At 51.1% G+C, this 22,229-nt stretch overlaps 1 protein-coding gene across 1 annotated transcript; it reads left to right on the top strand.

Annotated features, from left to right (window-relative positions):
* The first annotated feature begins 3,328 nt into the window (after positions 1–3,328).
* On the top strand, positions 3,329–20,997 carry Hrk (harakiri, BCL2 interacting protein). The gene is made up of 2 exons (XM_087903766.1): positions 3,329–3,682; positions 16,117–20,997. Exon 1 carries the CDS (start codon positions 3,337–3,339, stop codon positions 3,613–3,615), a length of 279 nt encoding a protein of 92 aa, XP_087759892.1. The 5' UTR covers positions 3,329–3,336; the 3' UTR covers positions 3,616–3,682; positions 16,117–20,997.
* The last annotated feature ends 1,232 nt before the right edge of the window (positions 20,998–22,229 follow it).

Genomic DNA, 22,229 nt, shown 5'->3' with positions numbered 1-22,229 from the left:
CACCATGTGATTGCTGGGACTTGAACTCAGGACCTCTGGAAGAGCAGCCAGTGCTCTTAACCTCTGAGCCATCTCTCCAGCCCCCATGGGTCCTTTATTAAATGAAGCTAGTATGCTTAGGCCCCATGCTAGTGGGGTTTGGGGGTGGTTTACAAGATTCCTAAGCCTATGAGGTTGATAGTGATATCATCTCTACCCCATAATTAGTTAAAGAAATGGGTACTTCAACAGGGCCCATCTTGGGGTTCAGTGGATAAGGGTGCTTGCCACCACATCTGATAACTGGAGTTCAATCCCTGAGACCCACATGGCAGCAGGAAAGAACGGACTCTTGCAAATTGTCCTCTGACCTCCACATGTACTCCGTGTCATGTGTGTGTGTACACACACACAGGTGCACACGCACGCGCGCGCGCGCACACACACACACACGTGCATGCATGTGGGAAAACACAAAGTGGGAGGGGAATAAATTTTTGAAAGGCCACTAGGTGCAAAGAGGAGCAGGGTAACTGGTGTGAGCAAAATTCAGAGACCCTATGATGGAGGACGGTCATCTGTCTACATGTTACTTACATTGGTTAATAAAGAGACTGCCTTGGCTTTTGATAGGATAGAATTTAGATAGGTGGAGTAGACCGAACAGAATGCTGGGAGAAAGAAGCAGAGTCAGGCAGAGTCAGAGAGCCGCTGCCGTAAAGCTTCCAGGCCAGACATGCTGAATCTTTCCCGGTAAGTCACCACCTCATAGTGACATACAGATTATTAGAAATGGGTTTAATCAATATGTAAGAGTTAACCAATAAGAGGCTAGAGCTAATAGGCCTGGCAATGTTTAAAAGAATACAGTTTCCGTGTAATTATTTCGGGGGTAAGCTAGCCGGGATCCAGGCGGGAATGCAGCCCACTGTTCCTTTGACAACCCTAATTCAGTGACGGGGAGACAGAGTCCTCCCCTTGACCCCATCTCCCCATAACCTCCTTCTCTTCTCTCCTCTCGGCCCCACAGCCAAAGCTGCACTCTCTCTGCTTTAAAAAAAAAAATCCAAGCTGCTGGGAGCCAAAGCAGTGCCACCTTGTGAGTCCAGCATTTCAAGGGGCAGGCTTCCAAACAGGGCAATAATCGTCCCATTAAAATTAATGTCCATGAAGTGAGCCGTTAAAAGCGTGGAGATTAAAAGGGAGGGGGGGTTGTTCAATTTAAATCCAAAGGGCTTTTTAAATAGACACTGTATCTTCAATCTTGGACCACTACACTTGGGCAGTGGTTCAGCTGCCCTTCGTGAGGATGGCTGGGATTAGGGAGTGGGAGTCCCAGGAGATGGGGAAGTGGTTCTGGCCAGAAGCAGAGGGGACCAAGGTTTATTTGGGCCCACTTCATGCCAGGCACTTGGCACGCAGTTCTTTCATTTAGTCTGGGCCTTGGTCCTGGGAGGGAAGCATTATCAGTTTTACCATGGCTAGGGCTTGGTGCCTGCTACTGGGTGCCCCAGTTCAGGGCCAGCCTTTGCTTTGTAGTAACCCCTATCTTGGGCAAGAGGCCTTATGGACCGGGGCCTTGGCTTCCTCATCTTAGAAACAGGGCAGCGACGGATTCTTTGTAGGAGCACAAGCCAGGACACTGGTGTGCCTGCTGCCATGGAAGGAATTGGGCAGCATGGGCGGTTGTTAGGGAAGATGAACTGAGACTGGGTAAAGGTGAGTCGGGGTCACCAAGAGCACGCAGTGTGGCTATGCCACGCTCTGAGTGTCAGGTCATCAAGCTGCTAAGAAAGACTCCATGAACGCAGATGAAAGAAAGCCATGCTGAATATCATGGCACACTGGTCACCCCAGCACTCAGGAGGATGAGGCAGGAGAGTGTCCAGTTAAATGCCAGTCTGGACCACATTAGCAGGACTATGTGAAACAAAACAACTAATGATAACAACAACAACAAAATCACAAAAAGGTGAGTTCGTAGTTTTATGTCTTTTGGTTTGGATTTTTTTCAGCACTTACATTTACTTATTTATTTATTATTTTATGTGCATGCATACACACCGCACAGTATACATCTGGCGATCAGAGTAAAATATCAGTTTTCTCTTTGAATCACATGAAGTCACAGGACTGAACGGCCACGTGGTCATCCCTGACTCTGGGTTTTGTTTTTTTTAATATAAGGTTCTCCCTCTGTAGCCCTGGCTGGCCTGGAACCACTATGTGGACCTGGTTGGCTTTGAACTTGTGACACCCCGGCCTCTGTAGCGCTGAGACTGGAGGATGACAGCCAGGAGCTACTGCACCAAGTTCAAGGTCATGAGAAATCTTTCCCAAGGGACCAAAGGCCTCGCCAGGCCTTGACAACACTCTGCAGGTCTGAAGCGGTGATGGGAAATTTCTCTAAGGTTCTAAAATCACTGGCTTGTAGGCACCTCCCTGTTCCTCCAGGTCCAAATCCTAGTGGATTTGGCATGGGAGGGGCGGGTCTCCCTGACACCCTAAGGAGTCCCAAGAACTCCCTAGCTAGTCCGCACCCTCCCCAGTGGACTTTTCCAGGTTGGTGCAGAGCTAGATTGGTCTTGGGGTTAGGTCACCTCACTAGGTGACAAGCCTTTCAAGGTCCACTACCAACCATAACCCCATTAGGAAAGATAATGTTCACAAAGCAAGCAGGCAGTAAGAACTTCTCTCTATAACGGTCCCGGGGCGGGAAGGGGAGAGGGATCTAGAGAGCAAGGGCGACTCATTGGAGTGAGAGTCCAACCCCTTCAGTCTCGGTCTCCCCCGACCTCCATTCCAGGTTTCAGGCTCTCACCCCGTGGGTGTGCTTAGGTCAGGACACCAGAAGTGGGTGTGAATGCATGTCAGGAGTGTGTGCACCGACCCAAAAGCTGGCAGGTGCTCCGAAACTGGACAAGACGGCTGGAATCCCCCTGACTCCCGCCACCTAAGCCACATAACAGTCCGGGAATCTTTTCAAATAACAGCCGAACTCGCCCGGAGCGCCATTCCCAGTGTACACCGAGCTGGCTTTGGAGGCTGCGTCCGAGCTAGAGGCGCCCCGCAACCCGCAACCCGCAACCCGAGAAGCGAGAAGCCTCGGGCCAGCATCCCCGAAGCCCTGCGTCCCCGCCTGTCCCCGCCCTGCCGGCGTCGTGAGGGTTAAAAGTTACCTCTCGGCTTCTTCTCCTGCACACACCCCCCCCCCCCCGGCCGGATGATGTAACCCCCTCCCCGCGCCCTCCCCGCCCCCTCCACCATGTGACACTTTAATTAATAATAGCGCCGTCAGCACAACAAACGCGCGGCGCAGGGCGAAACTTGGGGTCCGGGGAGGCTCCTCCGCACGCCATGTGCCCGTGTCCCCGGCATCGCGGCCGCGGGCCTCCGGCCGTGTGCGGTTGCGGCGACGCTCGCCCCGGGCTGCGCTGGGCGGCGGCGCAGGTGACCGCGCTGAGGCTGCAGGCGCTGGGCGACGAGCTGCACCGACGCGCCATGCGGCGCCGCGCACGGCCCCGGGACCCGCTGCCTGCGCTGCTGCCCGCGCTCCGCGCCCGCTGGCCCTGGCTGTGCGCGGCCGCGCAGGTGGCGGCGCTGGCGGCCTGGCTGCTCGGCAGGCGGAGCGCGTAGGCGGCGCGCGCGGGGCCTTCTTGGTAGGGGGGACCGGAGCCGAGACCCAGCCCGGACCGAGCAACAGGTACGCCGACGAGCGGGCGAGCTGGGGAGCTGGCGGGAGAACGAGCGAGCGCGGCGGCGGGAGGCAGGGCACCACGGCTGGGAGCACTTCGCTCCTCCTCCCTTGCCCAGTCCCTCTCAGCCCAGACACTGCGACGCGACGCTTCCCACCCGTTTCTCTGTCTCTCTCTCTCTGTCTCTCTCTCTCTGTCTCTGTCTCTCTCTCTCTCTCTCTCTCTCTCTCTCTCTGTCACACACACACACACACACACACACACACACACACACACACACACACACATATCTGGCTTCACTCTCTCCTTTCCCACTTCTCTTTCCCTTGTCTATTTTTCCCTTCTTTTCTACCTTATCCTGTCTTCTCTTTTTTCAATCTGTTTTCTTTCTCCTCTCTCCCCCTCCTCTGTTGTATCATCCCTCCCCTCCCCTCTTCTCTCCTCTCCTCTCCTCTCCTCCTCTCTTCTCTCCTCACCCTCTCCGGTTTTCAGACACTCCTCCTCCTCTCTCCCTCCTCTGTTGTGTCTCCACTCCCCTCTCACTCCTTTCTCTCCACTCTCTCCTCTCCCTTTCATCTCCCCCTCCTCTCCCCCCTCCTCCCCATTCTCTCTCCTCCTCTCCTCTCCAGCGTAGTGGCTTTAGAAGCCAGGACCATGGTCACCAGCCCCAGCAAACACGCACAGAGTTACCACACTGCTCCTAGCTAAAACCCTCTCCCTAATTATGCACCTAGAGTCCCCAGTCCCATCCAAGCCACCAGCCATTCCAGGCTTGACCAAGTCTCCATACCTCCGCTCTTAACTCCCTTCTCCCCAAGTGTCCTGTCTGCAGTTTGTGAATCCCCATTCTCTGTGACGACCCTCGCCCCCCTCCCATGGAAGTTTCTCACTGGCTGGGTCGTATGTAGTCCTCGATCCCCCAAGGCTGGCGCACTTCAGCGTCCCATTTCCCCGGTAACTTTGTTGCTCCTTTTACCGCAAGATGTCGCGGTTTGCAGCTTGGCCTCCCGTCACCTCCAGTGAGAAATGTGAGGTGTAGGAGCCTGTTGTGTGCTCTAGGTGGTCACAGGGTGCTGAGCGGAGCGCCTCACGTTTGGTGACTGTAGGTGGGTCCTTGGTAGGGGGACCTGCATGCCAGGCGTTGTGTTAGGCTGGTTTGGGGAAAGAAGTGTCAGGGTTACCTTCCTACGTTCTTGAGTAAAGAAACTTCAGAGAACGGGAAGTGGGGACGACCAGGCTGACCTCTGAGAGGTGGGTCGGGAGGCAAAAAGCACAGATGAGGTAACCAGAGACCAGGAGGTGTCGCGCTGATTCCAGCCCAGCCCCGCGGGCTCGCAGACACCTTGGAAAGCTGGCGCGGCGCCGCAGGGAGAGGCGGCAGCCGGAGCGTGGGGGGTGGCAGCGCCCGGGGAGCTGCGGGGGTGAGCGGGGTGTGAGCCGGGAGCGCGGGCAACAGATGTCGCGTGGGCTCGCGCAGCCCGGGCGCTGGCGAAGAGAAGTGTCGCTTTGGGGTGCCCTGAACCCGATTCTCCGTTTCTGGAGGTCCCATACGCTTCTCCCCTCTGTCCCTCCTTTGAAAAGTACTGCTGCTGCAGAATCCCGGGAGTAGGATCAATATTTTTGAGAAGAGATGGAAGAGCAAGGGTCAGTAGGAAGGGAAAGAAGGCTAGTGGAGAGGGACCCAGGACGTGGACTCTGGCGTTGTGGGGTACAGGCGGGAAAGCAGAAGTTCTCTGTTAGCGCCGTTCCACCCAGGAGGTCGAAGACCAGGGCTGGAGTGTGCCCGTACAGGTGTGCATGCATGTCAGGAGCTGGGGTGCTCAGGGACGCTGGGGAAAAAAGGGGGTGGTCTAGGCGGAGCAGGTACTCCAGTCTGCGCCCTGACGAGGGTGAAAAGTTGGGACACTGGAGCCCGAATGGCAGGGTGGTGGTGATGATGATTTTCTTGGTTCGGTGTGGATGCCCGCTGCAGGCGCGACAGCCCAAGTCACCTCAGAACTGACTTTCTTTCTACCCTAGTCTGTTTCTGTCCCGGAAGAAGCGCCATGCTGTGCCCTGATTCAGGGACCCCCAAAACACGTTCCAGTTCCTGGGTTCTCCCGCCTGCTGCACCCCCCACAACAGCCACACCCATCAGGGCTCTCCCCTCTCTGGTGCTCCTGACTCTGGAGGTACCAGTGTTTTTCCTCCAGCTGGTCTCTTGCATGGCCTGAAGCCCATGCTGGGGTCCCCCCTTGGCCTCACCACCTCCTCCCATGACAAGAGGATCAAGACCATCATTTCCCAGTCTGCTCAAGTCGACTAGAGCAAGGAAAATCAGTCAAGAGGGTAACTGGTTGAATTCTCTGTACTGGTTGTGGGGCGTTCTCCGCTTTACTCAGCTGGGGTGATGGGAATGCTCGTGCCTACCTTGTGTATCTGGGCGAGGGTATTGGACCGGGGGACACCACTCCTAATCTTTCAGGGGCTTAGCTTTAAGCAGGGTGGGTGGTGCCAACAAATTTGTTCTGAGCCCCAATTGTGAGCCAGTAACATTTGTTTCCTCAAAGTTACCAATTAGAGAAAGAAAGGAAGGAAGGCAGGCTCAGTTTTTCTGTATGTAAAATGGGAACAACACAGGAAATGTTATGTGGGTTGGATGAACAGTGTTCCCTGCTTCTGGGCGGCTGTCAGGGTCGGGGCTGCTGTGTAGCTCAGTGATGGATCATGGAGCATCCATGGGTTCAACCCTGGCAACAAAGTAACAATGGCAACAGAGTGGCCTAGGAGGTATGCTACATGACTCTTACTGAGCACTTAACCACTGGCTCTCTTTCCGACATGGGCCACGTCCTATCATGTTCCTGGCTAGCGAACTCCACCATCCTTTTGGGAAAATTTTATTTTTATCCTATTTATTCACTGTTTGTGGGCATACACGCGCCAGGCCACAAGTGCCGAGGTCAGAGGATGACTTGCGGATGTCAGTTCTCTTCTGTGTATGTCCGAGGTATCAAACTCAAGTCGGCAGGCTGGGCTGGTGATGTCTTCACCCACTGAACCCTCTGCCACACCCCTAGCCCGTCTTACGTCCTAGCTGGGACGTCAGCTCAGGACAGAGTATGATGACAGAACAGACAAGGCAGTGAGGCCGGGAGCCAGCTCAGGGGTGAAACATTTGCTGTGCGAGCATGAAGACCTGCGTTTGGATCCCCTGTGTGTGTGTACAAGCCCTGTGGGGCGGCATGAAGATGTACTCCCAGCTCTAGGGGGAGGGGGGAGGGAGGTAGAGGCAGGTGATCCTGGACAGCCAGCCTAGCTAAAACGGGGGTGGGGGAGTGCGACTGAACCAAAAAAGGTGGAGAACAGTAAAGACACCTGACCTCCACTGACCTCCACCCCTGGCCTCTGCTTGTGCACACATGGGTAAGTTTATCTGAGTTTGCACGTATAGGAGGTAGGTTTAGGAACCAGAAGGACTGGGAATGTGGCTCAGTGCTCAAGGGTTTACTCAGCATGCAGGAGGTCCTGGGTTCCACCCCTAGCATGGGAGTGGGGTACCTGGCCTTTGTGGGCAGTGTGGGCCACCAGTAAAGGACAGTCATCCTCTGTCCTCTTTCTGGGAAGCTGGGAGGTTGCTCTGACAGTAGCTATTTAAGGGTGGCCAGTGCTGGACCTGGCTCTCAGTTCACTCAGCTTGAAAGTGTCGGGGGTTATTCTTATCACTTCCAGATGGGAAAGATGCTCTGATTTGGAGGGCATTTACCTGAGTCTTTGTAAACCATGAGGTGATGCTGGAGTTTCCAGTTTGAAGTGATGGCCACCTCTTCCCCTGGCCTGGGGGCTGCAGTGAAGAAGAGGACCTGGTAAAGTAGAGGTGGTAGGGGTGGGAGGGTGCACCTAGGGGGCTGACGAGGCCCCCGAGGAAGAGGGTGAGGTAACCCAGTCAAGGCCCAAAGACACCGGAGAGAAACAAAAGAGACTGTGTGGTGAGTGGGGAGGGAGTGCGCTGGGAGCTGCATGCCTCTAGAGGGGGAAGGGAGGGGAAAGAGAAAATGGGGCCCTGGAATCTGTCTTTAAGAGGGGAGCCAGGGGAGGGCAGCAGACTCCTGCTTTGGGACTAGAAAAGGAGGGAAAAGGAGCCTGTGGGCCCCAGAAGCAAAGCGGTCAGCTACAAGGAAGATAATGGGGATGCTTTAAGGAATTAATGCTGGGCTGGTTGACCAGCTAGACAGGGCAATTAAGAATTAGACAGGGCACTTTGGGAATTAAGTGGTTAAATCTGGAGGTGCCTCCCAGCATTCACCAGGATTACGAGGTCAGCTCACCGGAGCCCAGGCTCTTACTTGGCAGGGGAGAGAGACAGTTGCTGCAGGCAACAGCTGTTAAGGGTGAACTCCAGGGAAGGGGCCAGATGTGCAGGACAGCAGCAGCCTTCTGGCCACACGGTCCCTGTCTGGAGTCCTTCGCCTGCCTAGTGTGAGGGCCACGCGTGGACAAGTGCCAGAATTAGCCATGGAAGTAGAAGCGCTTCACTGGATAATTAAAGATGCCCCAGATGCAGCCAGGTGGATCCAGCAGTCCCACCACTAGGTTTTAAAAAGCCAGGCTCCTTGGGAGGCAGGAAGGGACTCTGCTTTGTTTCCCTCTGCTATGTTTGTGTGGCCCAGCACCGTTCAGCCCCCAGAGACTTACTGGTCCCTTCTGTACAGCTATGCGCTGGGAAAACACATTCATACCGAATGAAGCAAGCTATCTGTTTTTCCCACAGCCATTTTCTCTGATTTCCTACCACTCTTCACGTTTGTATCTGTAGAGTTCTGTGGTGCTGGGCATGGAATCCAGAGCCTCGGCTGTGCCAGGCACCTGCTCTATCCGATATTCCTGAATAAGTGATCACTTCACGCCTGCTGTCTGCTAGGCACTGTGGGCACAGAAAGGGCCAAGAACCGGAAATCCCTACGTCGTGGAAACCGTATTCTATATATTAAGAAAAGTTTGCATGTGTGCACAGTGTTTGTGTGTTTATATGTATGTGCACATGTGCGTGTGTGTCTGTGTGTATGTGTGTCCACAGCCTAGGTGTAGAGGTCAGAGACTAACCTGCTGGAATCAGTTCTCTCCTGGGGATCAAACTCGGGTCCTCTAGCTTGGTGGCAAGCACCTTACCCGCTAAGCCATTTCGCTGGCCCACCCTTGTGATACGTCAGGGTTGACTGGAACTTCAGCCTGTGGCTTTCCTCATCTGTGTTCCCTACCCACCGCTGTTGGCTGTCCAGGTGTTTGTGGCGTGGTGAGGAACACCCAGTGGCCCTGCTCTGTACAGACCGGACTTTAAAATGGCCACGTTTTTAAGAGGAGAACTCTGGTAGGGAAGTGCTTGTCACCATTCATGTATTAACCTTTTTGTTTTGTTTTCCAAGAGGGTTTCTCTGCATAGCCCTGGCTGTCCTGAAACCAGGCTGGCCTTGAACTCACAGAGATTCACCTGCCTCTGCCTCCCCGAGTGCTGGGATTAAAGGCATGTGCCACCACCTCCCAGCAGCATTTGTGTATGATAGAGACTGTCTAGAAAGTGAAAACTCACGGTAAAGACTCAAAGGAACCTTCTAGATTCTAGGTCTAGAAGACATGAGTATGTGCCTAGAATCTAGATACACACTGTCGTTCACTCGGTTTCTTACCACTCTCCTTCTTCTGTGAGAAGATGTAGCCTGGATATATCACTGCCTGTCAGCTTGACTCTGGAGCTGGCTGCTCCCATCCCTAGCTGAATCTTTCTTTCTATTTGTCTGTCTTTTTGAGTCAGAGTCTCATTGTGTAACCCTGGCTAGCATGCAACTCTCTCTATAGACCACGCTGGCCTTAAACTCCTAGAGATCTGCCTGGCTCTGCTGCCCAGGGCTTGCCTTCCTCTGGAATGTTCTTCATGATCGATACCTCTTGTAAATGAGGAGTGCAGATAACTCCAAGTCTTGGCCACCTCCCTAAAGTCATGGAGTGTTTCCCAGGATACCTGGCCCTCAGGCCAGGACTCAAGTCTATCATTACAGCCTTGGCTGTGGCGCTTGGTACTTAATGAACCATGCAGGGTGCTATTGTGCTAGCAATAGGAAAATGGCTTTTAGTGAAGTGACTTCTGATCTTTAGTGGGGACAATGTGAGCCCAATGAAATGAATTCCAGAAGAACTGCAATTTTGAAAGCCAGCCCAGATTTAAAATACAGCCTATAGGTGTATTATTAAATATATAAATATTAAAATATAGCCTATAGGTGGGGATATAGCTCAGTGAATGGAGTGTTTACTACCCAAACCAGAGGACCTGCGTTTGGATCCCATATAAAAGCCAGGCTTTGCACAAATGCCAGAAATCTCAGAGCTGGGGAGGCAGAGACAGGCAGATCTCTGGAGCTCACTGACCACCCAGCCAAACTGGCAACTCAATCAGGTTCAGTGAGACCCTGTCTCAAAAAACTAAGGTGGAGAGGAAGTGAAAACACCTGACATTGACCCCCCTGGCCTCATAAATACACAGTACCCACACAAAGACACATAAACACACACACACACACACACACACACACACACACACACACACACACCAAACAAAACAGAAAAACAAAAGAAATGCTGCCTTTTGGCAGACCATGGGACTCACCATTAAGAATATTGACCCGTTTCATGCCTGAGGGAGAGCAGCTGGGGTACATGAATCCTGGAGTCAGAGTGGCTTCACATAAAGCCTCTACCTGCCATTTACCAGCTGTGTGGCCCTGAGCACATCCGTTTGCCTCCCAGGGTGCTCCTCTGTGACAGGGTGCTCCTCTGTGACAGGGTGCTCCTCTGTGACAGGGTGCTCCTCTGTGACAGAACTGGAATCACAATGACACCTGTCTATTGAGGGCCTGGCTCCACGTCCCCCAAGCTGTGAGAACCCGCCCTGTGTGTCTGGTGTCGGGAGACAGGCTGATCTAAGCTGCTGTGCATGGCCTGGCATCTATGTGCCCTGGAAATGAAGAGTTTGGGGTTCCATGCTGCTTTCCTTTGGGGGCGGAGTCAGCCTGAGTGCCACATTCATGGTGTGGGAAAGAACACTCACGACTTTTTTGTTTTCCAAGACAGTGTTTCTCTGTGCAACAGTCTTGCCTATCCTGGAACCCTCTTTGTAGACCAGGTTGACCTTGAACTCACTGAGATCTGCCTGCCTCTGCTTTCTGAGCGCTGGGATTAAAGGCGTGAGCCACCATCGACCTGCTGACTTTTTTATGCTCAGTTTAAAGCAGCTGCTAGTGCTTCCCTCTCCCCTGTCTGTGACTCAGGAGCCTGCTGAAGTCACCAGGTCTAAGCTGAGATAGTGACTGTGTGGTCAGTGCCCTGGTCATGCTCTCAGGATGGCTTATGCCGGCTCGGAACTCCTCATAATAGAGCAGGCAAGCATGGGTATTCATCCCTTACCATATCCCGCACCAACACTGCATTGAACAGAAAATGGATGTGGGGAACCAGCAAGTCCCTGGAATTGACACAGTAAGCCTGACAGATGTGATCCTCAGTGAGAGGAGCCATTGTCTTGATCAATTCTCAAAAGATCTGTGACACCTCTCCCCCATACCAGCTTTCTAGAAACATCCAGACCGGAACAGGATATTAGATACTATCCGATCCAACCCCTGTATCTTGCAGATGGGGAAAGTGAGGCTCAGAGGAAACCCCTAGTGGTAGACTTAAAAGCCAGCAAGCTGTTCCTCAGAGCATGGGTTGAGTGTGGTCGACCTCCACGGGGAACACAGCCTCAGTTTTGATTTAGGATTTTCCTGAAGCATTTAGAAAGCAGGCATTCTTCTCCGGTTTTTCCTTGAAAATATGGAAAGTTTTAGCAACATTCTCTATGCCCATGTGACAGTAAGACCTCTATATGTGGGTTACAAACCCATCAATACCACGGCTCATCCTGGCTTACCAAAGGAGGCTCAGTGAGTTTCAGTGCATACCTGTGGGATCCTCCCTGGCAGCCCTCCCTCCAGCCCACACACACCTGTGTAGATCCTACTTTAAGAGCCTGAGCTCATCCATTGAAATCTTCCCCCTGTGAGCACAGGGAGACGGGCATCAGCTTTTTCAATGGCTGCACTCCATTCCTTTGTTTGCACGAACCACCGCTTGCTTATCTAGTGACCTTCTCAGTGAACATTCACCCTTTCCGCTTAGTAACCCTAGAAACCAGCTCGCGGTGAATACTTTTGTTTGGACCCCTTCCAAGCAAAATGCGTAGTTCTCAGAGGTGACACCATCGTGCCAAAGCAAGTTCATATTATGACGCCTAGCACATACAGGCACAATCTTCCTGACATCCTGTCTGTCCCTGTTGGGCTTGGTGGTACACAGCTGTAGTCTATGCTCAGGAGTGTGAGGCAGGAGGATGGCTTAAGACAGGAATCTGAGGCTAGCCTGAACAGCAGAGCAAGACCCTGTCTCAGAAAGAGAAAAGAATGCCCAGCTTATTTGGGTTTGCTCCTATGTTGAGTGAGCCCTTCTGAAGGTCAGTTGTTGGGTTGTGGCAGTGGCAGAAGCTATGGGTGCTTTAGTCTCCTCATACACTAAAGGACTCAGTAGCCTCGTAGGCTGTGTCAACACCTAATGACTGCTTGCAGGGGCCAGGCCAAGGGGACACCCTTCCCAGTGGTTTATCAGTCCCATTGGCTCCCCTCAGCCTCCAGCAGGAAAAACTCAGATGGAGACTGAAGTGAGCACCCACTAGAGCAATCTTCCATCTTCAAGGATGCTGCCCCAAAGAGCTCCTCAGTCCCTGCACCAAGAGTGCTGTCTCACTCCATCCACGGCAAGCTGCCGGGAGCTGGCATGCTCCATGTTCGCCAGAGCGCAGCAGAAGCAGAATTCAGCATCAGGCTGGGCTCTAGAGACAGAATGATAGATAAGAAAGAAAATGTTGGGCGGTGGGGGCACACGCCTTTAATTCCAGCACTCGGAAAGCAGAGGCAGGAGGATCTCTGTGAGTTCAAAGCCAGCCCTGGTCTACAGAGCAAGTTCCGGGACAGCCAGGGCTATTACACAGAGAAAGTCTGTCTTGAAAAAACAAAAACAAACAAACAACAAAGAAAAAGAAGGAAAGAGCAAAAAGATAGTGTTGGTAAATGCACATTAAAGATCCCAGGCAAAACTAACCTTAATGCTGTCTGGGCAGGGGAGATTTGAAACTTACAGCATCTGTCCTTCTGCCAAATTATACATACATGTACTAGACCATGCTTGTTACCTAGCTGGGCAGTTTGAGCACCCCTAATCTGAAAATATGAACTCTGAAACGTGTGTGTGTGTAAGTTTATCTGTGTGCACATGGCTCATGGCTCAAGGTTAATGTTGGGTGTCTTCCTCCGTTTCTCTCCACCTCATGTACAGAAGCATACACTTGAACCCAGAGCTCACCAGCTCCTGCTAGTATGGTTGGCCAGCTTGCTCTGGGGATCCCATCTCTGCCTAAGCAGAAGAAATACAATTAGAGTTCCATACTCCTTTGACTTTTTAATTTTAAACAAAATTAAATATTTTTGGAACATTTTTATTATTTTATGTGTATGGGTGTTTTGCCTGCATGTATGTCTATACACCATTCACGGGTAGTACCCAAGGGTTCACGATTGTTGTGAGCTGCCAAGTGGGAGCTGGGAATTGAACATGGGTTCTCTAGAAGAGCAACAATTGCTCTGAACCACTGAGACATCTCTCCATCTCCCACATTCCCCAACATCACTTCAATACCAAGCATTTTAGATAAAGAATACTGAAATGTGTGTGTGTGTGTGTGTGTGTGTGTGTGTGTGTGTGTGTCTACAAACATACTCACTAAAGGAGAAAGGGACCTTTCTCCTGTTTAACCCACCACTCTTTTCAGTTCAGACCCACCACATTGTTCTGTCTCGGCATGTTTACTTTTTGTGGTGTTGGGGATGGAAGCCAGGGCCTAACTATTCCAGTGAGTCCAAGCTCAGCTCTAGTATCATTGAGTTTTTGTCTGTTTTCTGTCTTGTCTATGTCTCTTTTTGAGACAAGATTCAGCTGGTGTGGAAGTCACAGAAACCCACCGGCCTCTGCTTCCTGAGTGTTGGGGTCAAAGGGTGTGTGCTATCAGGCTCCACCTCAGTTTCTATCTTTCTAGTCCACACAAAGTTTAGTTTGCCAATCCAACCTCCTAGTGGGAAACACTTGAGTCCTTTCAAGTGGCTGCTGAGGTCACAGATCAAGCTAGAAGTGGGTCTTTGGGCACACTTGTGGGATTTGTTCTGCAAGCGAGATCTGCAACCCTCAAAAAAACCCAAAAAACAAACCCAAAACCAAACCAAACCAAAACAACAACAACAAAACAAACAAACGAAGAAAAAAAAAAACAGGCCAGCCCTGACTGTGGGACTTGGTCACATGGAGGCTGCAGTGTGAGGGACACATTAGTGGTTCACACACTTGTTTGTGGGGCTCATATCTGTGGGTATCACTCAGTAAACAGTGCTTCAAAGGGCTCTAGTGCTGGTCCCTTTGGCAGCTGCAGGGATGTGGCTTGGATGCATCCCCCAAGGCTGAGTATTTAAAAGGCTTGTTTTTACTCTGTTGTGCTACCTCAAGGTGGTAGAGCTTTGAAGCTTTGGTGCAAAGTCTTTCAGCCACAGGAGGCGTACCCTTGAGGATATTGGGACCCTGGGTTCTTCCTCTTTTGCTTCCTGGTCAGTATGAGGAGAGCAGCTTTACAGTATCCCATGTCCCAGCCTCAAAGGAATAAAATCAACCTTCTCTTTTGATCATCTCCTCTGGTATTTTGTTACAGCAATGGAAAGCTGACTGACAAACCCAGGAAACCCTTAGATTTCTTTCCCTGCTCAGTGATTTACAAGTAGGACAAGCAAGTTGCTGGCTGCCTAGAAAGAAAACTGCCTTCTTTGGGGATCAAAGGGGATGACAGTTTTGAAAGTAACGTCTCCTCTCTTTGGGAGCCATGGTTGTCCTCCCTTCGCCAGCTGCATTCAGCTAACATCCGAGGCAACCCCAGTTCCTGGTGCTTTCCCGTGCAAAGTCCTCTGGTTGCTCCAGTTCACTTTAATGATCCCTTCTATAGATGGAAAGACCATGCTTGTGTCTCAAGGCTCAGAAGCTGATCAAGAACCCTTTTCTGGGGAGACTACAGCCCAAGGGGGAAGTCTACTGTTACTGTTTCACTAAATAGCCACGTTATCAAACTGCCCTCTAAACACGCGGATTGGTGCTGCCTCCCGCCCTCATCAGAGAATCTTCTCATGGTAGCAGGCGGGGTTGACCGGAAGCTTGTTTTTGATGTTTGGGGCATATGCTGGCTCACTTGTCCGCTCGCTGTTTCTTCCCACATACCCCCAGACTTGAGAGCCTCATCGGAACCTGGCTCGGTCCTTGGACTCCCACCCTCAGTAGGGCGCTCTCTCAGGCAGCTATGTGCTGCCTCTGCTTGGGCTGCCATAGCCCATGCTTCCCCCAGACTGCACATGCTCTTTGAGAGAGAGATATTATGAACTTCTTCCCCTCTGCCCCTGGTGGCTCCAGAATGTCCCATGAGCAAGGGGCACAGCAGTGGCTCTCATAGCACACAGCACTGGAGTGTGCGTGTGTATGAAGGAATGAGTTAGAAAACTAGATTGTCCCCAATTCTGTCCGGAATATGGGGGATGGAGGTGTGAGAAGAGTAGATGAATAACCTGTTCACAAACAGGGAAGGGTAATGACCCTCTAGATTTTCATTGGTCCATCTACCTACCAACCACCTACCTACTGACCTCCCTCCCTCACATCCATCATTTATTGATGACTTATCTATCAACCGTCTACCTGTTATTATCCATTACTATTTATAAACTTATTTAATTTTGGTACAGAGAATGGTATTTATCTTCAGGGTCAAAATTCATCCCACCAGACAAGGTCTTATATGGTCACATGGGCTAGCCTGGAACTTCCTAGTTTCTAGGACTGGCCAAGGATGACCTTCTTTTCCTGATTTGCCTGGCACCACCTTCCAAGAGCTTGAATTGCAGGCATGCAAGACCATGTGTGCTTTACTGCAATGCTGGGGATGGATGGAACCAGAAGTTTCTTGCATGCTAGGCTACAAGAGTTTCTCAAACCATGCCTGGCTCAAATTCTGTTTTTAATCACAGATGATGCCCATGTAAATGTACAGGTCTGAAAGTGTGTGTGTGTGTGTGTGTGTGTTATGGCATGTGCACTCCGTTAAGGAAGGCTTGCTACTCCCACACAGACAGAGCCTCTGGGGCTGTGAGAAGAGCCCAGGTCTGGCCTTGGTGAGCCCTCTCCTGCCCAAGTCAGAGCTTTGTGTTGCAAGGCCCCCTCTGCCCCTCCCTTTCTTCACAGACACCACCCGGGAAGCTGACTGCACTGACAGAAAAACAAATCTTTATTTCCACAGGTTGGCGAAACCCTGTATCCTTGGAGGAAGCTGGTTCCCATTTTCCTGAGGGGGGAGCCCGGACCTTGGAAGGAAGCCGAGTGGAAAGACCCACCCAGAGCTGACGGTGGAAACACGGACTGAGGAAGCCCCCGGGAAGTCCAGCTGCAGAGATAGCCACCCCAATGCTATTTACATATAGCTATACATATATATATATATATATACACACACAAAAAAAGAGAGAAAATACAAAATTCTGTATCTGTGCATGCCTGCGAGGCATGTGGTCCCTCTCCTTTCCGCACCTTGCAATGTGAACTTTGAGACTTTGTAATGTCTGGGGCAGCAGGGGAGACAGATGCTTGCTGCTGTGTGTGCTGGAAACTTACACGGACTGGTGGGATCAGCCTCAGCATGGACCAACTGCCCAGCACAGATGTTGGCGTGGAGTAGTGGGAACTCTGCCAAAGGCGAGATGGACAAAAACAAAGGGGATGTGGGGCCCGTTTTGTTGGGTGCAGCCTGAGGCCCCTCCATTTCTTGACATGTCCTAGTATCTCTCTGTGTCCCTGTTTAGACAGCTCTCGTGGTCGCAGCCAGAGAGACAGGATGTCATTTTCTTTTCCGACCTATCTGGTGTGTGTGGTGCTTCACTTCAGATTTTCTTGGTGCTAAGCGTGTCCTTGGCGTGGTCAGAGTCTTAAGTGACAGACCCGGAAGGCCAGGGGATGACAGGTTTCTAGTTTGCTCTTTGAATATCCTCTTTTTTAAAGGGCCAAGTGATGAGTGCCCCTAGAGTCTTCCTCTGGGGGAGCGGGGGATGCTCACAGGGGCTTAAGAGCAAACCCCGGGGTGCCTGGGAGGGAGGAGGGGCGAGCCAGGTTGCAGAAGCTGCTTAGAAGTTGGCAGTTCCTCCTCCCTCTGCAGCAACACCCTGGGAGACTGCTGTGGCCTCCCCCACTTCCTGAGGGGATTCAGGGCTTAGGTTTTATAAAGAGCCAGGAAAAGGCTGCGTTCTGACAGGAGCGTGATTTACAAGCAGGGGATGTTGGGGAGGGGGCGGACCTTTTAAGTGGAATGTCCGATTCCCCTGCTCCCCAAACACACACAGGATAAGCTACTGTTTTTAGAAGTTTCTTGAAGGGCTAATATAAATAAATAAATAGATATATAAATACATATATTATATATATATATAAAATGAAGCTGTGTGCTTGACTGATATTTGACTGCAAGGGCTCACTGCTTCAGGAGTGATGATTAACTTTTGCTTTCATTTTTTTTTTAAAAAAAAAATTCCAACAAAAACAGGTATTATTCCTCTGCATGGATACTTTATTGCCTCTACTGTGATCTTCGTGGCTGAGCTGGTGAGGGAGCCTGCCGTGGGCTCAGTGAGACAGTTACTCTTATTTTTAATTTTTCCCCTTTTTAATTTTGGAGACAAGGTCTGGTCCTGGAGACAAGACTGACCTCCGATCTTGAGCCTCCTGCCTTGGCATCTGGCATTTGGGACACTGCCTGCCAGGGATACAGTTATTTTTCCCTGGCTGGAATTGCAGGTCACTTGCCTGGTGCCTGGGGACCAGGGGGTCTGCTAGGAAGCATCAGTTATTAGGGTGCACAGGGCTACAAGGGAAATGGTCCCGGTCAATGATGCTGAGTGTGATCAGCTCCTAAAGTACACACCCTCTCAGTCCGGTGACAACTGGCTCCTTTCATTCATTTTTCCTTCTCTATATTGAATCCATGCCTTACAGTTCTTTAAATAACCCATTAAAGAAAAATGCAACTGAGAACTCAATGCTGAAGCCTCCCCTGCCCCTTAGCTGCCAGAATTGAAATCAGCAAAGGAAAAAAACAAAAAAAACAAAAAAAACAAAGAGTTTATTTGGCAGGGAGGCAGTGGGCAGCATGCCTAGCCCTCCTCACCAAGCTGGAATTACACAGGATCTGGAAAACACTCTCTGTATTTAGCCCCTTTCCGAGCGAGCAAGGAACAGAATCCTTGCTCTGTGCTTGCTATGGTGGGAATCGGGGGTGTCAGGCTCTTTAAAGAGATATTGTCAAGATCGCAGTGGGGACATGCTAACCCCAGAGAGACCCAGCGCAAGGGTGAGAGGTCGGAGAATACCTCCCTTTTGGTGTTTTGCTTTTGACCTTGACATTGCCTGTTAGCATAGGCTATCTCTCTGGAGGATTTGAACTCCAGACACAGGGGTTGGCCTCTGCGATGATCTTCATTTCAATGAAGCTGCGCTGCTGAGAGAACCTGGGCACCCATGACCTCGCAATGGAACTCTCCAGCCAAGCCCTCTGTAAATATTCTCCCTTAGTAATGGAAACCATGTATTTATCTAAAGGGGGGTGGGGTGGGGGAGGAGCAACCTGGCTCACGCGCCGCGCTGCGCCTCGCCGTTCATTCGAGTGCGCTTCTTTGCCCCGAATTTGATGGGGTTGTTTTTAAACGCTGTTTTTATATGAGATTTGACTTCTTGATGGACGTTTGTATTAGGATACTGAAGCATGCTAGCCATGACTATTGTCTCCACTGTCTCTGATGTGGCGTCACTTGGACTGCATGAGATAGTGGGGTGGGCTTTCTGTTGATGGTGTTATTGCAAAAAGAAAAAAACAAAACAACAAAAAACCCAACTTTCACAGTGTGTGAAGTGCTGGCACCATCCCTCCCTTTTATCCCCCGCTTCCCCTGGCTGCCAAGGAGCATTGATTTTGATTTGCCTCTCTGCAGTCTGTGAAGAGGGAAAGAGAGGGAGAGAGGCTTTGAAATAAATTCTAAAAAAGACCTCATACTGGGTCAGCAGACAGCAGTGTGCACACGTGTGTGTGTGTGGGGGGGGTGTGCGTGCGTGCAAAGCCTAGGAGGTCTCTGAGATCACTGCTAGGGAGCTAGCTGTGTGAGAGATGAGGCGCTATCTGTCACCCAGGTCCAAAAGCTGCTGCCTGCTCTCTGAGGGTGAGGGTCCTGGAGTCTGGAGGACTGAAGCCTTCCAGAGTAGGTCCACTCCCTTCTGGAAGCTTCTCTCCTTTACCTCATCCTCAACAAGCAAGAGCTCTGTTCAAGTCTGAGGTTCCATCTCCTGTTGTTTTGGAAAGGGAGAGTCTGAGGCAGAGTTGTTTTGGAGAGCCCTTGGACACTCCCTGTCCCCACTGCCCCAGCTTCCTCTTCACCTCTGAGGATAGCCTCGTTCTGTTTCCTCTCTACTGTGATGGGGAGTGGGGGCCTAAACATATCATCACAGGATAAGGAGGCTGTCAATGCCCTGTGACACTTCATACGGCTGAGCTCATGTCTCACATGCGCCTGACTATTGTAATGTTTCTGAAATTGACCAAGTGTCATTCTTCCTCACTGAGGACCGAGGGAGGAAGCAGATGCTGGCATACCCTACACACATATCTCCAGGAGACACTTTGGAGGTCACTACTGTGCACTGTTTATGTTTGTTACAGTTTTTTGAGACATGGAGCCAAGACTGGTCTTGAGCTCACTATACAGGAGAGGATAACCCTAAACTTGGTATCCTCCTGCCTCCACTTCCTGATTACAGGTGTGGACCACTACACCTGGCTTATGCTGCGGACTGTTTGAATGTCCACAGTGAACTGTTAGAAACTGCAGTGACCGGAATACAGATTCTTTGCTGTGTTCATACTATTACTATTTTCTGAGCCTGAAGTCAAATGGGGGAGTGCAGGGGGTCAGAAGTTGGTTGAGGATTTGGGGAGTAGGAGAGGAGCAGACTATTCATTCCTGCATGAGCTGATCCGAAGGCCCACAAAGGGGGTACACTGACATCACAGTGTCTTTTGAAATCGTTAGTCAAAAGTTTTATCTTTTTTAAGATTTTGATCAATTCACTTGCTCAACACCTATTTACTGAGCATCTAGAGTGTGCCAGCTGGAGACCTCCACCTCAGAATGAACTGACTTAGTTATGGTACAGCAACGGTCCTTTTGGAGACCAGATGCTATGAAATGTCCCTTTGCAGTCTGGCTCACAATTTATAACAGATCTGCCAGGTCACCATGGTGACCTCACGCCTTGCTGGCAGATTGCTATATAGTATTTTTTGCATGCCATGCTCTGGGCTGAATACAATTAAAAAGCTTGATGCATTGTCTCCACAGTGGGAAGATTGGTCCCTTTGTACATAATCAAAGACCCCTTCACATAACAAATACCGCCCATCGTGGAGCACTGCACGAGGTGCTTTCTGAGGCCTTGCCTGAGAGATCCTCACCCTAGTGGTAGTGCCATTGAGCCCATTTTACAGATGAAGAAGCTGAAGGCGCCCGACAGCCAGTAGCTGATCCAAGGTTTGCATTTGAATCCATGTGAGGCAGCGAGGCACCGGCATTAGATCAAGGGGCTCTGGTGTTGTTCATTTGAAAGCAAGCATTGTGTTTCCTAGCTCATGGGCAGACATTGCTAGTCCAAAGGCAAGGACACACCTGTGGGCCAGCAGGGAGTGTCTATGTTAACTCAATGGCAAGAACATCTTATCTGGGGGCACTTGCGAGCAGGTGGAATGATTTCAGGGGGTTGCTCCCAGCTTCAGTAAACTCCAGGGTGAAGGGTGTCTAATGTGCAAATCACTTGTCCCACTCATTTCCTTGGCTAGGGGAAGTTTTTCTTACCTCTCTTATCTATCTTTTCCCCCGAACCCCAGACTCCCCCAAAGTCTTTGCACTGTAAGAGTCAAGGAGCCCATGTACATGGCAGAGGCAGTTGTGAAGGGCATTTGGAACCTGGGGGACATTCTGTCTGGGTCCTGACATTGTTGCCTTGTGCTCTTTTGTAAGTGGAATTTCCTACCTGGACGCTTTGTACATATTTGTTACACTTTTAATAAAAAATTGATTGTGCACCTCCAGTGAAGACCTGTGAGTGTTCATTTCCTTTGGGAAGGCCAGTCCTCGGGGAGCACGGCAAGAGCGTGGCTGCACAGTGACAGGTGGGGAAGGCCAGTCCTCGGGGAGCACGGCAAGAGCGTGGCTGCACAGTGACAGGTGGGGAAGGCCAGTCCTCGGGGAGCACGGCAAGAGCGTGGCTGCACAGTGACAGATGACTCTTGCTCTTCACATGGAGGTCAGAAGTCAACCTCAGGAACTGTGACTTTTTTTTTTTTGACAGGATCTCACTGGGCTACACAGCCCTGGCTAGCCTGGAACTCAATAAGTTGATCAGGTACTCAGAGGTCCACTTGCCTCTGCTCCTAAGTGCTGGGATCACAGAAAAGTATGTGCCACTATGCCAGCTCCACCTTGTCTTTTGAAACTGGGTTTCTTCATTGACCTGCAGCTCACCCAGGCAGCTAGACTAGGTGCCTAGCAAGCCCCCTAGGGGCACGATTGTCAACTGAGACTACTAATTTGTACTTTGTTAGATCCCTGGCAAGTTCTGTATTTATTTATTTTTTAGATTATTATGGCTTTTGAGATAGAGGTCACGATACAGTCAGGGACCTACCTCGAACTCTCAATCCTATCCTCAGTCTCATTGGAGTTGTGAACCATGACAGCTAGACGAATCAGCCACCCTCCCCTCTACCTACCAGTGCTGGAGATGGGACCTGGAGCCCTGTGCACACTCAGCAGCCAGCATTCTCCCACTGCATCACATGCCCGCCCTCACTGGCAGAATGTAAGCAGATTCTCTGCTGCTGAGCAGAGCCCTGGCCAAGCAAGTGTTTCCTGATCACCACCGATTCCACACCCCCAGTCAGCCGTGGGGTGTGCTGCACGGGCACTGAACAGCAGTGAGATGTGGGGCCTCCAGGGCGCACAGACTAAAGTGCTCTGATGATACCTCTCAATTCACAAGGACACCCTGGTGTGTTTTTGTAGGTACTAAAGTCAGAGTGAGATAGTCTCAGATGCAGCCTATGCCAGCAGCCTCCTTTGGGATATGCCTGAAGATGTCTCCTCAGAAGTCATTGTCCAACACGGCTCCCTCTCTCCTCTATTCTTTTGTGTGTCTATGCTAGTGTGTATTTCCATACATGTCTGTCTATGTGAGGCCGGAGGTCAACAATGAGTGTCTTCATCTGTCCCTCTCCTCTTCATTTTTGGAGGCAACATCTCGGACTGAATTCGGAGCCAGGCT

This window comes from Myodes glareolus, chromosome 2 (assembly GCF_982192425.1).
Source record: "Myodes glareolus chromosome 2, mMyoGla1.1, whole genome shotgun sequence".
In the NCBI taxonomy this organism is placed as follows: domain Eukaryota; kingdom Metazoa; phylum Chordata; class Mammalia; order Rodentia; family Cricetidae; genus Myodes; species Myodes glareolus.
The sequence above is the reverse complement of the archived record's forward strand: the minus strand, read 5'-3'. Positions and strand labels throughout refer to the sequence as shown.